This window comes from Lagenorhynchus albirostris, chromosome 3 (assembly GCF_949774975.1).
Source record: "Lagenorhynchus albirostris chromosome 3, mLagAlb1.1, whole genome shotgun sequence".
In the NCBI taxonomy this organism is placed as follows: domain Eukaryota; kingdom Metazoa; phylum Chordata; class Mammalia; order Artiodactyla; family Delphinidae; genus Lagenorhynchus; species Lagenorhynchus albirostris.
The window spans coordinates 9252993-9271025 of record NC_083097.1 but is presented as its reverse complement, the minus strand read 5'-3'; the positions used below and the strand labels follow the sequence as shown (position 1 = coordinate 9271025).

The following is an 18033-nucleotide window of genomic DNA, read 5'->3' as shown; positions in this document are numbered from 1 at the left end:
GAATTTAGTAAGAAGTGTGGAATTGCTTTGAGTCAAGCATCTTCCCAGTTATAACTCTCCTGCTTAGTCAGTCTCATCCACTATTTTATGTGGTTTATCTCTTTTATATTTAGTGACTAATTTGGGGATCAAAACAAGGTTTTTATAACTGGAGATAACCTTGTCAGCCACCTACACTTCAATTTGATTATTACTTCTCACTGCTCTTAAAATGAATCCAGAAGAATTGCTCTGGATCTTACCACTAAACTCACCATTTATCACTCATGAGGGTAGGCACTGAGACTCCCATGGCCTTCTAGACGGGTTTGAACAAAATAGAAACACGTTATTGAAAATAGAATTTTTGGAATTGGAGATGATTTAATAATTGGAAAAGGGAGGGATATCAGTTGGCTCTAGTTAAGTTATAAAATGCTTGCAAACTTGCCCTCCTCAAAAAATTATTCAAACTTTTAACTTGAGATCGCATGAGAAAACACAGATGAAAAAACCTACGAGGCTATGATTCTGCCTTTAACATACACAAGCTTAAATATGCCGTGATACTAATGAGTCAGCCTGGCACATTGCCAATCACAGTCTGTTTCAACTGTATAGCTCACCATGTTTTGCCAATACACTGGAAGAATTATTCTGGAATCCTGCGGCTGGAATGGCCGTGCTGAACACCCACAATGAATGGCATCAACTGAAATTCTCAGCCGCCCCTAATTTGACACCTCTGGTGAAGATCAGACATTGTGTAATCGTTAATGACTCTCACAGGAGTCTTTCATACTTACCATTTTAAGTCTTGATAACTTATTCTTTTCACATCATTTTAAACATGCAATATGGACAAGTCCATCTGTTTCAAAAGTACATTTGTATTTTTTCAGATTTAACAGTTATGTAGGAAATAGTGTTGAGTATGTCACTGTATTTTGTCATAAGACAGAAAAGCCATTTAACAGCCTCGACTGTTACTTGTCAGTAAGGAGCTCTGTTTGTGACTGAAGTTATAATCACTTGTCACATAAGAGGTACTCAGTTGTTCAAGTCCTTCAATCAATAGTTATAGTTTTTCAAGTAGACGCTGCATGGGACCAGTCTAGTGGATGAATCAAAATTAAAGTCTAAAAAGAAAGTGATGTTTCTTTGACCTTCATCAGTTTTTTATAACACTGTGATGTATTGGCATTTTAATTGAGAGGTTAAAAGCTGCTATTCATTACGTATTCACAGTCTCTTTCTATTTTGTAACTAAGCAAGGAGTAGAAAAAAAATTACACCATCAGAGGAATTTTTGCATACTAAGTATGTTTCAACTATATTATCGCTACCTGAATATTATTAATATGTATTTCTCTAGAGTTGCTTGACTTTTGTCATAGCTACATATCTAGCTAGTGGTGATACACTACAGCAAAACATAGCATTTAATCTTTGCTCAGCATTGATTATATAAGAATAACATGTGAGGATCATCACAGTTGCAGAGGTTCTCCCCAAGGAGCCTACATCGGGCTTGCCAGCACCAGGAAGACAAGCCCCCAGATGGGAGAGCTGGAGGGACGCCATAGGAGACACAGACTCCGCTCTTAAAGGGCTCACGCAAAATCTCACATACCTCAAAACAGAGCGTGCAGAGGTAGCAGTTTGAAAACAGCCTGGGTCAGACCCCTTGCCTATCTTAGAGAGACTCTCAGAGAGGCAGGAGGCAACTGAGACTCCCCCGCCCGGGGGACCGAGATGCTAGCAGCAGGCATTTTGGGGAGCTAGTTCTACCATGAGGACACTGGTGCTAGCAAGTGCCTTTAGGAGTCCTCCCTCTGGTCTGTTAGCACCAGAGGCTTACCTGCCCACCAGCCAGTCAGCCCCAGTCCCGGGACCCCCTACATTGAGCAGCCGGCTGTGTCAGGACCCAGCCCTGCCCACCAGCAAGCCAGCAGCCTCCACACAAGGCAGGGCCTGGCAGCCAACTGGACCAGGGGCCAGCCCCCCTACCAGTGCACCCACAGTAGTTGGCCCTACCACAAAAGAAGGACCCACACAGACCACAAAGGGGACACCCCTAGAGCATACATCTCTGTGACCAGAGGAGAGCGTGCTGCTGGGCCCCATGAGACATCTCCTACATAAGACCACTTCTCCAAGATCAGGAAACGTAACAGACCTACTTGATACATAGAAATAAAGACAGAGAATAAAGCAAAGTGACAGAGGAATATGTTGCAAATAAAGGAAAACTAAAACTCCAGAAGAAGAACTAAGTGAAATAGAAATAAACAATCAACTCAATAAAGAGTTCAAGGTAATGATCATAAAGATGCTCAGGCGAAGAATGAACACAGTGAGAAGTTTAACAGAGAGTTGGAAAATATAAAGAAGAACCAAACAGAACTGAAGAATACAATAACTGAAATAAAAAACACACTAGAAAGAATCAATAGTAGATTAGATGATACAGAGGAATGCATCAGCAGACTGGAAGACAGAGTAGTGGAATTCAACCAAGCTCACCAAATACAAGAAAAATTTTAAATGAGGATAGTTTAAGATACCTTTGGAACAACATTAAGCATACTAATATTCACATTGTAGGGATCCAGAAGGAGAGAGAGAGAAAGGGGCAGAGAACTTGTTTGAAGGGATAATAGCTGAAAACTTCTCTAACCTGGGAAAGAAAACAGACACCCAGGTCCAGGAAGTACAGCAAGTCCCAAACAAGATGAACCCAAAGAGGTCCTCACCAAGACACATTGTAATTAAGATGGAAAAAATTAAAGATAAAGAGAGAATCTTAAAAGCAGCAAGGGAAAAGCAACTAAGTATGTACAAGGGAACTCCCATGAGACTCTCAGCTGACTTTTCCACAGAAACTTTGCGGACCAGAAGAGAGTGACATGATATATTCACAGCGATGAAAGGAAAAAACTGCTACAACCCAGAATACTCTATCCACCAAGATTATCATTCGGATTTGAGTTTTACAGGCAAGAAAAAACTAAAAGAGTTCAGCACCACTAAACCAGCTTTGCAAGAAATGTTAACGGGACTTCTCTAAGTGGAAAAGAAAAGACCACAAGTAGAAATATGAAAATTACCGAAGGAAAAATATCATTGATAAATATACAGTAAGGGCTTCCCTGGTGGTGCAGTGGTTGAGAGTCCGCCTGCCGATGCAGGGGACATGGGTTTGTGCCCCGGTCCAGGAAGATCCCACATGCCACGGAGCAGCTAGGCCTGTGAGCCATGGCCACTGAGCCTGCGCTCTGCAATGGGAGGGGCCACAACAGTGAGAGGTCCGCATACCACACACACACACACACACACACACACACACACACACACACAATATATATATATATATATATATATATACAGTAAAGCTAGTAGATAAACCACTTATAAAACCAGTAGGAAGGTTAGAAAGCAGAAGTAGTAAAATCATCTATAACCACAATAAGTAGTTAAGGGATATACAAAACAAAAAAGGATACAAAATATGAAGTAAAAAATATTAAATGTGGGGCTTCCCTGGTTGCGCAGTGGTTGAGAGTCCGCCTGCCGATGCAGGGGACACGGGTTCGTGCCCTGGTCCGGGAAGATCCCACATGCCGCGGAGCAGCTGGGCCCGTGAGCCATGGCCGCTGAGCCTGCGCATCTGGAGCCTGTGCTCCGCAACGGGAGAGGCCACAACAGTGAGAGGCCCGCGTACCACAAAAATATATATATATATATATTAAATGTGGAGGAGGGAGATCAAGATGGTGGAGTAGGAGGAAACCAAGCCCACCTCCCCCCAAAAAACACATCAAATCATCTTCACATGGAGCAACTCTACTGAAAGCAACCTGGAGACTTGCAGAAAGGCTCTTCTTCAACCAAGTCTGTAAAGAAAGATACACACGGAGTCTGTATCTACAGAGGAAGGGAGGAGTTGTGGTCGGATCAGGACCTGTGCCCTTAGCAGAGGACACAGAAGAAGAAGGAGATATCATGGCCTCAGGGATCCTCCCTGGGCAGCGAGGGGTTCATATCACACACTGAGCACCCCAGCCCTGGGGTCAGACACCAGGAAGACAAGTTGCCTTACCTGGTTAAAAACCAGTAGGATTTACAGAAGAAGAGAATAAGACTCCTTGTTAACAGGCCATGGACAAACTTGCTTACTCCTGGGAATAGCTCAGAGGAAGCAGATTGAAAACTGTCTGGAGCTCTAGCTGGTTTCCCAAGACCATGCCAGCCCACACTGGGCACCTGCTCCAGCCCCTCTTTCTCCAGCACTGCTCTCCACTAGAGCGGAGGCCACCATGACCAAGGAGAGTGTGCACGCTTAGAGAGAACAGAGCCAGCTCGGACTAGACCCTCAGGGCTTCTGCTCCAGCCCCTGATATGGTGGTAACTGCCACTGAGCACAGTAGAGGCCCTGGTTCACACCTGGCTCTGACTCTAACCCCTCCATCTCCAGCCATATCATCCAACAAGGTGGTAGCTGCCAGCACACCCCAGGGGAAGACGTGGCCCATGCTCACTTCAGATCCAGCTCTCCCACTACTGTGCCAGCTGTCTCTCCATCCACTGGGCACACACGCAGACGGCATAGGGATGCTCCCACACAAGGACACCCCTTCAAGACTGGAATAGTCAGCTCCTGCACCTAATTTCATAGGGACAGAGAATGTTGAACAAAATGAGAAGACAGAGGAATATGTTTCAAGCAAAAGCACAAGAGAAGACAGTGGAAAACAACCCTAATGAAACAGAGATAAATAGTTTACCAGACAAAGAGTTCAAAACAAGAGTAATAAGAATGCTAACTGAGCTCGGGAAGAGACTAGATGAACACAGTGAGAACTTTAACAAGGAACTAGGAAATATAAAAAAATAACCAGCCAGACAAAGCTGCAGTCATCAAAACAGTATGGTACTGGCAGAAAAACAGACACGTAGATCAATGGAACAGAATAGAAAGCCCAGAAATAAAACCCATGCACTTATGGTCAATTAATATATGACAAAGGAGGCAAGAATATATAATGGCGAAAAAAGACAGTCTCTTCAATAAGTGATGCTGGGAAAACTGAACAGCTACATGCAGAAGAATGAAACTAGAACATTCTCTAATACCATAAACAAAAATAAACCCAAAATGGATTAAAGACCTAAATGGAAGACCGGAAATCTGAAACTTCTAGAGGAAAACATAGGCAGGACACTCTTTGACATAAGTCATAGCAATATTTTGAGAGGTCTGTCTCCTCAGGCAAAGGAAACAAAAGCAAAAATAAACAAAAGGGACCTAATTAAACTTAAAAGCTTTTGTATAGCAAAGGGAACCATAAACAAAATGAAAAGACAACCTATTGAATATTCACAAATGATATAACCAACAAGGGGTTAATATCCAGTTGTATATATCCAAGATATATATATATATATATCTAACATACAACTCAATATATCAAAAAACAACCCAATTAAAAAATAGGCAGAAGACCTCAATAGGCATTTTTCCAAAGAAGACATACAGATGGCCAACAGGCACATGAAAAGATGCTCAGCATCACTAATCATCAGGGAAATGCAAATCAAAACCACAGTGAGGTATCACCTCACACCTTTCAGAATGGCCGTCATCAAAAGGACAAAAATAACAAGTGTTGGCGAGGATGTGGAGGAAAGGGAACCCTCGTATGTTGTTGGTGGGAATGTAAATTGGTGCAGCCACTATGGAGAACAGCATGGAGGGTCCTCAAAAAATTAAAAGTAGAACCACCATATGATCCAGCAATTCAAGTTCTGTATATTTTTCCAAAGAAAACAAAAACACGAATTAGAAAAAAATACATGCACTTCAATGTTCATTACAGCATTATTTACAATAGTCAGTATATGGAAACTGCCTAAGTATCTATCGACAGGTGAATGGATAATGAAGATGTGAGATAGATATAGATAGATAGATAGATAGATAGTGAGAGAGACAGAGACAGAGACGACTATTACTTGGCCATAAAAAAGAATAAAATCTTGTAATTTGCAACAATATGGATGGACCTAGAGGGTATTATGCTAAGTGAAATAAGTCAGAGAAAGACAAATACCATATGATTTCACTTGTATGTTGAATCTACAAAACAAAAGAATAAACATAACTAAACAGAAACAGACTCACAGATACAGAGGACAAACAGGTGGTTGCCAGAGAAGAGCGGGATGGTGGGATTGGGCGGGGGGAGTGAGTGAAATAGGTGAGGGAGATTAAAAGATACAAAATTCCAGTTGCAAAATAAATGACTCATAGGGATGAAATATACAGCACAGGGAATATAGTCAATAATATTGTAATAACTTTGTGTAGTGACAGAGTTATCACGGTGTTTATTTTGTAATGTATACAGATATCGGATCACTAGGAACTGACAGAGTGCTGTAGGTCAATTATAATTCAGTTTTTTAAAAAAGAATAAAGTGTACCTGTGTCTGTATCCATGAAAAGATCTAAAATTCTCTAAATCAAAAGAATTTAATACATTTAGAGCATGATACTAGCATAAATGTGAAATCATTTAACAACTGTCCATTTCAGTGAAAGAAAACATATTACTTAAATACAGCTTATCTCTCATAGAGAAAAAATCTTGAAATTTATAAGAACTCTGTATTTTTTTCTTTTAAAAGTACACGGTATAACTAAGAGATTTTCAAACACAAGCCAAAGTTGAATTCCAAGTCAGCAATAACAATAGTAAGAGTGACTGTTACTGTTTCCAGTAAGTAAACGGATGAAGAATACTTAAACGTAGTTGGTCTACATTGCAAACGTGAAGACCCAGGAAAATAGCATTTAATTCATCATGTATTAGCATCCCATCATTTCATTTGCAGGTCCTCACACATCCATTCGCTCTGGCTTTCAAATCCAAGCTCAACCTGATCCCATCTAACCATCTGCTTACTTTGCATTTTATGTCAGAAGCAGTTTTGATCTCAATTCAGATGTTCTCTTTGAGGGATCTGTAGGCCACTGCACCATGGGTCAGCTTCAGGGGTGGACTTCACCTTGGAGTCCTCATGAGTGGTTATGTCCTGCCCAACTCCAGGAGTCACCACATAGGCCAGGGGTCGGCCAACTGCAACCCACAAGCCAAATCCCCACCACCACCCGTTCTTGTAAGTAACACTTGATTAGAACACAGCCACTTCCATTCTTTTGTCTATTATTTATGACTCCTCTCATCCTGCAGTGGCAGAGTTGAGCAGCTGCGGCCGAGACAATATGGCCCACAAATCACAGAATGTTTATTATTTGACCCTTTACAGCAAAAGTGTGCTAGCCCCTGCGATCAGGCACAGTGTCACAGTAGCCACTCCAGTTGTGCAGCTGTTGTGGACCCAGCCCGTTGGAACAAAGAATCCGCAGGTAGTTAATAGTTGCCCTCACCACTAGTCAAAGTGACTTCCAAGGATTGGATCAAATTTAATCAACATGGATGTATTGACCCAGTGTCTGTTCTGAGATGCAGGTTGGCACTGAACCAAAAGGCGAAATATTTAGCTGTAGTTTCATAGGGATTTCAAAGCCATGACTCGACAAAAATGATAAGAACCGCTAGTCCAAAGGTTTTCATGACCTTACTTTCTCACTCTGATCCAGAGGACAGAACTTTAACTGCATGAAGGGCTTTGTTTATAGATGCTTATCCACGCTCATCCCTCCATATAAATGTAAGAGAGTGTGTATGCCAGTGTGTGCACATGTCAGCTTCATGCCAGTCACTTGTGCTTGGCATCATCAGCAAACGGAAAACAATTGCCTGTAACCCCTCAGGTATGTAGAGCCAATGCTATACGTGCTCTCACACTTCAGTTGAGAAAGTGAATATCTTTTTTCTCCTTGCTTACTACACAGGTGTTAAACAACACTGCCATTAAAACCCTTTTATCTGGCCTTTCCTAGTCGCTATCCTTCTCTTCTTTCTGTTCCATTTTGTAGTCCAGTGCTAAATCTGCCTTCTGACTCTTGGGTTTGCATTTGCAATGCACAGCTCTTGGGTTTGCATTTTGAAAATTCTTTGCCCAATTGCAGTGCCTTCCTGTCTCTCCCCTTCATGGGTATGTGGGTGAGAATGAGGCTGGAGACTGGTGACAGACATCCCTTGTACTGTCCAGTCTGGAAAAAGACAAGAGCCAGAAAAGTCATGAAGCTTTTATTCTTTTTATTCTTGCTGTTTCCTGACAAGTCAATTTGAAGCCCAGCTGTCCCGCTCACCATCTTGCGTGTCCTGTCTTTTCTTTATCAGACACTCTCCGAAGGTAATCAAGGCCGCATCTCAGGTTCTGAACAGCATGTGGCAGTACCGAGATCTGAGGAGTCTCTACAAAAAGGTAAGGTTTGCTTTACCTTCTTGGCTCGTTAGCTGCACACAGGCCCTGAGCCCAAAGACACCATATCTGGTCCTAACGAGATGTGTCATAGGTATGAAGGGACCTCGTCTGAGAATCTGAGCAATTGAAACACGGCTGAAACAAGAGATCAATGAAGAAGCAAAAGAAAAGGGCCACTAAGTGTCCCCAGGATATACACTAAGATTCATGAACTTTCTGGATTGGACAGACCAATAGCCATAGAGAAAATAAGCTTGTTTTTCTGAGCTTCTGTATTGTGTAATAGACTAAAAAGTAATAACGAACAGAGGGATTTTGCCAAAAAAAAAAAAAGCGTCAATAAATAATGTAGTAATAGTAGAGAGGAGACAGAAAAAAATGTAAAAAGCAGTTCAGGAGGTTGAGAAGAATTGCAGCCCAGGAACATTGGGTAGAGACCCGACAGCCTGCCCCACGTTCCTAGCCTGAGACCCTGACCTAGTTACTGATCAGGTCGAAGGGCTGATGGTCCTAACGACAGCTGTAGATCATAGCAAGAGGCTGGGCATTCGTTCAGCAGACTCTCCCCAGGCCGGCTGGAATTTATATCATACATTTCAGAGGAGACTTCATCCCCAAAGTGGTTTAAAAATAAACCTTAAGAGAAAAAGCTCACATCTAGAAATTTTAATTCTACACCTCATTCCCAAATACTGCTGAACAAAAGATGCATACTTTTCTTTTTTGCTTGGGAGGGGAGAGAGGCCTTTAACAACATCTCCCAGAAGTTGTCATCCCAGGATAGATTTGAGTTAACAAATGGGGCAGAGAACACCACTGACAGATGGGCAGGGAGAATAGCCTAGGCATCGATCTCTGTAGGATTTCAGAAAACGTGAGCAGGGCTTCCATCAACAGCGGCCCAGAGCACCTCCTTGCAGCCCCTGGCAGCCTGCATGGAGGGAGAGGGGGAGCTGAAAGTCATTGCCACCTTGGTCCCCAGCCTCCCAGTCTTGGGATCGGGAGGTGGGGTCACAGCAAGAGACGCACATCAGAGGGGGCAAGACCCACCTGGCCAGAGGGAAAATCTGTCATTTTCTAAGCCAGTGGGAAAAAGTAAATATTTAATACTGGTCCTACTAAGTTAGTCTATTTCTAGATTTCCCCGAGGTCTTTCTGTTTCCCGTAAGCATTCATTACTTTGTACTTTAAAGTTTAGCCCATATATTTCAAAATTCTCTTTCAAGATTTTTCTGTTCCTTAAGAGGAAGTATATTTAGGCTGAAACATTGCAAAATTAAGGCTTAGGGGAGTGTTCTGAATTAATTATATCCTTTCCTACGTATCTTGCTGTTCATCGAAAGTGTTTTGGGTTCCATGCTGTTTGAAATGCACATCCCAGCATCCCTACGTGGTTCCTTCCGGGACTCTGCCAGGAGACAAATGAATTCTCTCCCAGGACAGGATCCTTCAGCCAAACAGGCAGCCAGACATGAAGAACACGCTATAAATTAGAAAAGAGCTGGTCGTTCTGAATCGATGGCCCCAGAAGTTCAATGAGATATTACCGCCTCAGATAAACTCCACTCTCCCTCGGATCCCGGACATCTCTTTGCTGAAATGCACCTTCTCCTACTTCTTTGCGTTGAAGGGAAACAGCTTTTAGAGACTCTACAAGTTATTTGTTGAATAGTAGTATGAGTTTTCCATCTTAGTTTTTTTCTGTGTTGGTAGTAGGGTTCAGAAAGTGTAATTGTCTCTCTCTTTACGTGAAAAAAAAAAAAGAATGTGTTGACGAATTTAATGGAGCTAAAACTCAAGAGCTAAAGAGAGTTTAAAATGTGGTTCATGTGAGGAGACTCAAGAAAGACGGGCTGGAGAAGCTGATGGTGATGTTTTTCATTGACCCAAGATTTTAAAATATTGAGAAAGATCTGGTTTTTTTTGTTTTTTTGTGTGTGTTTTTTTTGGTTGCATTGGGTTGCAGTGCACGGGCTTTCTCTAGTTGCGGCAAGCAGGGGCTACTCTTCATTGCGGTGTGCGGGCTTCTCATTGCAGAGCACGGGCTCTAGGTGCACGGGCTTCAGTAGCTGTGGCACGTGGGCTCAGTAGTTGTAGCACCCGGGCTTCAGTAGTTGTGGCTCGCGGGCTCTAGAGCACAGGCTCAGTAGTCATGGCACATAGGCTTAGTTGCTCTGCGGCATGTGGGATCTTCCCAGACCTGGGCTCGAACCTGTGTCCCCTGCATTGGCAGGCTGATTCTTAACCACTGTGCCACCAGGGAAGTCCCAAGAGATGTTCTTAATAACTTCCATATTATGCAGTCGTGATATGGAATGAGGACTTTATGCTCAGTATAAGTGCTGCTAATAGCAAAGCTCAAAATGCACAGAAGCTTTTCTTTTTTGAAAGGTCCTTTGGTGAGAAAACCCAAATTCATTTATCCTTATGAATTGTTTTTAATCAGCAGGACAATAGATTTCCATTTTGTTCTTCATTGACAATTAATATATCATTTAAAAAATGCCTGATCCATGTCTTTTAATTATCCATGCTTCAAATCTATGTATTAAACACCTGGTATAGGCTTAGAAAAGGAAGAATTCCAAAGAAAACATGACACGTAGAGCAGCTACTGTGAATAGAAATGAAATGTGGAACAACAATCGGCAACTACGTTAGATTCAGAGTTATGTACCACAGGTCTACTGGATAAGTTAAGAGAAGGAAAATTATAGAGAAAAATCTTGAATCTGTAGAGTGCGCGTAAGTTAGGAGGTAAGAGGAAAGGGCGTTATGTCTAAGAGGAAAAACATGAGTAGAGAGATGGAAATTGAAATAGAAGTGGCATATCTATGAGACAGAATTAAAGGTCCATCTGGCACTGGCTTATTTCCTCCTAGGACCCAAGCACAGAGGCCAGGATCACAATTCATTAGCTCAGCTACTTTATTTTACTCAGAAATCCATTTAATACATCAGAATATTCTTTTGGCCGGGAGTGCTGACCAAATTATGTTGGATTCCTGATACATTGTGAGCCAAAACATTTGCATTAGCCAAATCTTCAACTTCAGTGAGGGCTGGACTTCTGATTTTCTCCCCTAAGGGAAAATAAATAACTGAAGAAGAATGTTATCACTGGCAGGCTAAATAATACATCACGTTTCTGTATTTTTTTTTAAACCAATCCTTAAGATTAGATGACCACAGAGAGAACTTTAAAATGTCTTTATCATCTGTACTGTATTTTTGCAGAGGATGTTTTCTAAAGGAAAAGAAGATGAGCCTTGGAACAGACTTGTTAAAGGGATAAAAGAAAAGCAGGAGATCAAAAGTTCTTGACTTTTTTGAACATTGGTACTTTAAAAAAACGAGGTGACTGACATAGTAGACTGATTATGTTTGACTATGGTATGGTCTGTTGGGACAACTCGTTTTCGAAGGAGATAAATTTGCTGGGGTGTGTATATACAATTATTATAGAAATCATCTCTTACAAACCCTTATATAATACCTTAATCCTATGTACATCTCCAAAAATTCATTTTTGGTTAGGACCCAGGCTAAGCCACTCTAACAGAGAGACTCAAAAATACAGAAGCTCCAGCTAAACATGTCTCTCTTTCCCTCTCATGGAACTGTAGCTGGTTAGGCAGGGGGTCCAGGGTCAGCAGGTAACCCTGGGACCCATCTTGTTACTCTGCCTTGTACCAGGGTGTCATCCTTGCCTGTGTGGACAAAGCTCCCTAGCTTAGCTCTTCCCCTCTCATTCCAGCCCATAGGAAGAGAGAGAGGATGAGTGAAGGCAAGTCATGCTCTTTGAAGCAAGCAGTAAACTCCTGCTCTCCTCCCAGGAGCAAGAACTCAGTCATGTGGCCACGGCCAGGTACCCAGCTGTGGGGGAGGACACGAAAAGTGGGCCGCCGTGATACCTGCTAAAACTTGGTAGCAGGAGGAAAGGGGTTATTTTACTAAAAGAAGAAAGGCAGTATCAGCTCCAGTAGTCATTTGATGTTGTTCAAATATCTTAAATATTCATTGTAATCGCTACCTAATGGGGCATTTTATTCCATTTCAGGGTGACCATGATTTTTCAGAACTTCTTACATTAAGCAAACATCTCCCTATCTGCAACATCTGCCCTCCAACTGCATACTAAAAAGTCTAATTTCTCTTCTCTATCATAGCCTTCCTGTTTTTGAAGTTAACCAACTCTGTACAAGGCCATCCCTTCTCAGTTGTAGGAATAGCAACATTTATTATTATTACAACTGTTGACTGAAAAAAAAAAAGCACAACCTAAAAGTTAAAAGTTATGTTTTATTCGGTGTACAAAACTGAGGACTTAAGCCTGGGACCCAGCATCTCAGGTCACTCTGAGGGACTGCTCCAAAGAAGTAAGAGGGGAAGCCGGGAGACATAGGAGTTTCTGCAACAAAGACCAGGTAGTCGGAATATCAAAAGATGACTGTTAATTAAAGAAAACCAGACATCTCAAGTTAAGGAGCTTAGTGATTTTCTGTGTATGGGAAGATGCAGGAGTCTGGGCTCACTGAGGTCATTGCTTTGATGTGCACCTCAGCTCCCTGGGGCCAGTATCCTGTGCTTTCCCATCCTAAGTCTCCTCAGGGGGCACCGTCAGGGGGTAGCTGCAGCAGCTGACTGCTAGATGGGGGCATCTTGCCTCCATCCTGAGTTCCCTCTGGGCTCACTGTCAGGGCGGCTGTAATGTGATGGCTTGATGGCTGCAGCATCCTTTGCTTCCTGATACGGCAGGCAATATTTTTCCTTCACACAACTCATGCTCAGTTGTAACATATCAACGTTGCCACGACCTTCACCATTGCTATCACTTTTTTCCACGTGCGTGCAAGTTTGTCAGAATCCCTTTCGTAATGTAGCACCCCCAAAATGAATATATTCTTCCAAGTTTATTTGCAGGAGAAGAAAGAGAATAATGAGACTATACTTCCCTGGTGCTGGGCACTGAACGTCAACTAATGAAGCCTGGGAGTGGATTAGTTCCTGGAAGGCTCATTGTACTAGCTGGTGAAGTATGAAGAGCACAGGACTTAGAATCAAACAGCCAGAGGTTAAGGGCACACCCCTGCCACTTACCAGCAGCATAACCTTGGGCAAGTTACGTGAGCCTCTCTGCCCATCGGTGCAGCAGCTGACTTTGGGCAGTCCTGTGGCCCACTCAGAGGGACAGGGACAATTCACCGGGCCTCACAGTCAGGGATCGGAGATGCGCTGGTGTTGTTTTGTATCCAGCTATCTGAACCTGGTGGGTGGGCAGGTTCCTGACATAGAGTCTCCAGAAAAGTAAATAACCTCTAAAAATGGTCTAAAATGGACCTCTGTGATGCCTTCCCTCTGCTTTATGTATCAGAGCCTGGAACTTTCCTCAACCCTTGCGTCCGAGAACCTTCACATCTTTTCATGGAGACTGCGGGCATCTCCCCATTGGTCCCATTCCCGTCCCTTGCTTTCCTCATCCATGAGGTAAACGCCATACACCTGCCTGGCCACATCGCTGATGACCTCAAAGGGGACAGTGGTCATCTAAGAGCTTTGTCAGCTGGAGAGTCACATACAAGTGGGAGTTAACTGCTGTGAATCCTAGAACAGTTTTCATGCCGTTTGGCTGACAAATGCTCTTTGCCGTCCTGTCCACAGGCGGCTGGACATTTGGATCCTAGTATTTCATTTTATCATTGTCCTCGTTGTTCACCTTCACCTACATTTTCACGATTCCCTTTCTTTGTTCGTCTTCCCTCTTTCCAGCCCCTCGATGCCTAATCCAGTGCCCCTTTCCCACGGTCTTTCTCCTAAGCAGCTGTGCCAGCCAACGATACTGGCAATGTCTGCACAGCCCCAAAGCAAAGGCTCTTGCATGGGGTGTACCTATGGGGTGTAGGTAAACCAAACTGCACACATAGGGTTTTGTAGGAAGCCCAGTAGTGACAATGAGAGTTGTCAGGGTTTTAGAGGTAGCTGGAGCGCTTTTATTCCATTTTAGTGCGGAATTTGTGTACGTGGCAGGTCAAGGAGGCTGAAGTCATGCTCGTTGGATTGAGGGTGGTGCAGAGGGTTGAAATGAGAAGGGGTGAGGTCAGGCCCTGGCTTAGGAAACAGCATGCCGTGTCCCTCCGATAAGAGGCCCTGCTGTGACCCTGTACCTTGATAGTTTGAAAATGTGATAACCAGCGTCACCCTCAGAAAGTCTCCCGACTCCCCGTGACACCATTGTCCCCTGAGTTGCCTCAGGCTCTCTGGTTGTCCCTCCTCCATCCTTTATGGGCTCGTCTTCCTGTTCATTCCCTGAATGTTGGTGTCACTCAGGGCTCTGTGTTTAGATCTTTCTCATCTCGCACACGGCCTCTTGCTGGGTGTCTGGAGCTCTTCCTTGGGTTCAGTTACCAGCCACGTGTAGTGGTCTCCCGCATCTCTTTCTCCAGGCCCGGCCTCTCCATATATCTAGCCATCCGCTAGATGACCTACCCAGATGCCTGCAGCGCCTCATGTGAGCCCACTGTTTCTGGATCCGGCTCCTCTCCCTGCGTTCTCTGGTCACAGCCCTCCACCTGTCACCCTAGCCAGGACCCAGGAACCACCACTGGCTCTTTCCTCTCCTTCACACATCTGCATCAAACCCACCAGAAAACCGCAGTCTTCTGTCTCCATCCATCTCTCTCCACAGTCATGGCCATGAAAAGCTGCTTCCGTCTTCTGGATTATCAGCCCCCATCCTAACTGGTCTCTGCGCCATCTGGCTTCCTCCACTCCTGTCTGTTCTCCAAAGGGCAGCTGGGGTGAACTTCCTAAAAAGCACATCTGATTAAATTACTACTGCACCTCTCAGTGGCTCCCACTGTCCACAGGAAGAAATCCAGACATCTTAGCGCAGCCCATGAGACCTTTCAGGTACAGCCGTAGCCTAGCTCTCCATTTAATCCCTGCTCTGCCTGCACTCCGCCACCAGCTGCACCTAACTTCTGTGCTTCCAGTTCCCTCTCCCTCCTTGTCTCCCACCCCGTGGAGCCTTTCCAAACATCTGTACTCCACCTTCCACCCTACCTGCCTCCCTGAATATTTTTTTTAATATCACCTCCCGTGAAAATCACTTTTCCGACCTCTTCACCACATCTGAATTAGAGATCATTGCATCTGAAATAATTGTAGAGCAAATTAATTTAGATGAATGATAACTGAATCACTTTGCTGTACACTGGAAACGAACACAACATTGTAAATCAACAGTACTTCAATAAAAAGAAATAAATTTTCAATTCAAACTTCTAAAGAATGACTTAAGCATCATAAAGAGCATGAACTTAAAGCTAAAAATTGTGCAACATAATGGTGCTATAATATTTAATAACTAGGTAAGATTTATTTGTACTTTTATAGAAAAAACAATTTTCCTCCTTGGTTCAGATATTAATTTGGGGAGGATGTGTATTACAAACTTACAAGTCATTTCTTCATAGAAATTGCAGTGAGACTTGCCCCCAACTGTAGCATAATTAATGTCAACTCCTAATGAACGGAATTCTGAATGGATACCTTAAATGTATATTATGCAAAATGAACAAATGCTCCCTGAAAAAGACTGTGTGACTATTTGCTCGAAAACAAGAATGAAGTAAATGAAATAAGTTAAATGAAGCATGTCTGCATCTTTGGCAAAAATAATGTAGATGGTTTAACTTTTTTAAAAATTGCAGTTTAGGGACTTCCCTGGTGGCACAGTGGTTAAGAATCCGCCTGCCAATGCAGGGGACACAGGCTCGAGCCCTGGCCCAGGAAGATCCCATATGCTGCGGAGCAACTAAGCCCATGCACCACAACTACTGAGCCTGTGCTCTAGAGCCCACAAGTCACAACTGCTGAGCCCACGTGCCACAACTAATGAAGCCTGCGCACCTAGAGCCCATGCTGCACAAGAGAAGCCACCGCAATGAGAAGCCTGCGCACTGCAATGAAGACCCAACACAGCCAAAAATAAATAAATAAATTAAATAAATTTATTTTAAAAATTGCAGTTCATACTTACTTTGATTTCTCTGTTTCTGCAACCTTCTAAATTTCCCTCTTGGCTACCAGTGTCCATGAAGGTTGTCAATGCAGCCATCAGCTTAATGACAAGAAAAATTGACGTTTATCTCATTCTCAGCCAGTACAGATCACTGCTGGTCTTTGTGAGATGTTAGGTCCAAGACCAATATAGTGGGGCTTCCTAAACACAAATTCCATTAACAGGCTTTGGTTTTAAAATTGGCGTGGCCCATTTTGCTTTCAAATGTTATTTACATAGCAGTCACTTAAAATGTAAGCTTTCTTATCACTTGAACTCAGACTTGAACAAGATTTAGCGTATGATTCTTAGGATCTGAATCAAAATCTTCTTTCAATTCTAGTTAAATAGTTCTATGTTAATGTTTAATTATCAGAAATGCAAACAAGATCTTCACATTTGCTCTCATGTTGGGGCAAAATAACCTCTTATTAAAGAATTACAGCCAGCATGCCTAAGTGTTGCACTGGATGGTGGTTAATTCCTACCTGGTCGTGGTCAGCCCCTAGGTCAAGGTGCCAGCCAGAAGGTCCCCTGCCAACTCCCATGACATCTGCCTTATGTAGGACATGTTCCTAGAGTCCCAGGGTGAATATGCCAGCCCAGCACAGCAGCTTTTTGTCCTTCCCCGGCTCCCATCTGCACCTTCAGACAAGCACTGGTCTCTGGGTCTCAATGGGACTCAGCAGGTAAGACCCCTCTGCCCCAGCAAAGACCCTTGGGAACTCCAGACCACCGTAGAAGGTTCTGAGAAAAGCCACAATAGCAACATGGAGTCATCCCAGGCCATCCTGTGCGATACCATGGGAACCCTTCTCAGGGTGACGGATCTACGGGAAGTCGTGGAGCTCCAGGTACAATGAATCTGCTCTGTCCTCTGAGGCTCAGACGTGTCCTGAGATGGAGTGAAGAAGTAGCAGGAAGCCTCAGGGCATCATGGTGAGAATGCCTCTGAGCACTGGGTACCAGAAGACAGTGATGTTAACTGAGGGGCACCACCTCTGTTCTACTGTCTTGCTTCTCCATGGGCTGCTCACCAAGAAAACATGCTGAGCCTTTAAAACAGATCCTGTAAAGTCATCATGGAAAGGGACAGGGCGGTCCCTATTGTCAAGTAGACAATCATCATGGAAAGGGACAGGGCGGTCCCTATTGTCAAGTAGACAGTCATCATGGAAAGGGACAGGGCTGTCCTTATTGTCAAGTAGACAATCATCATGGAAAGGGACAGGGTGGTCCCTATTGTCAAGTAGACAGTTTGTCCACTGTTCGGCTTATAATGCTGAGGCTCATTATTTTGCTCTACGTATCTCAAAGGCCTTCAGAGAGAACAGCATCTACTCAACCACTCTATGAGTGAATTAAAATCCTTCGTTCATAAATGCAGGGATCAAATCAAAGACAAATCAAAGGTCAGAATCCAACCTCTTGACAATCACCAGGGTTCGAAACCAGACTCATTTTACCCCCACTAATAGTCGTGTCCCCGTGTTTCTACAGTTGTGTTCCTGTAGGGCACCCTATCGCCCTACCCACCACGTGAAACGTTGAGATCTCAAAGAATGCCCAACCACCTGTGCTTGAAACAGAAAAAG

The 18033-nt window shown here is 43.5% G+C and overlaps 1 protein-coding gene across 3 annotated transcripts in view; it reads left to right on the top strand.

The window, feature by feature from the left end:
* The window catches only part of CTNND2 (catenin delta 2), a 437245-nt gene that overhangs the window by 384937 nt on the left and 34275 nt on the right, over positions 1–18033 (top strand). For all 3 annotated transcript variants that reach the window (XM_060145991.1, XM_060145990.1, XM_060145989.1), the window contains one exon: positions 8292–8376. In XM_060145991.1, the coding sequence (XP_060001974.1) occupies positions 8292–8376 (85 nt within the window). The remainder of the gene's footprint in view (positions 1–8291; positions 8377–18033) is intronic.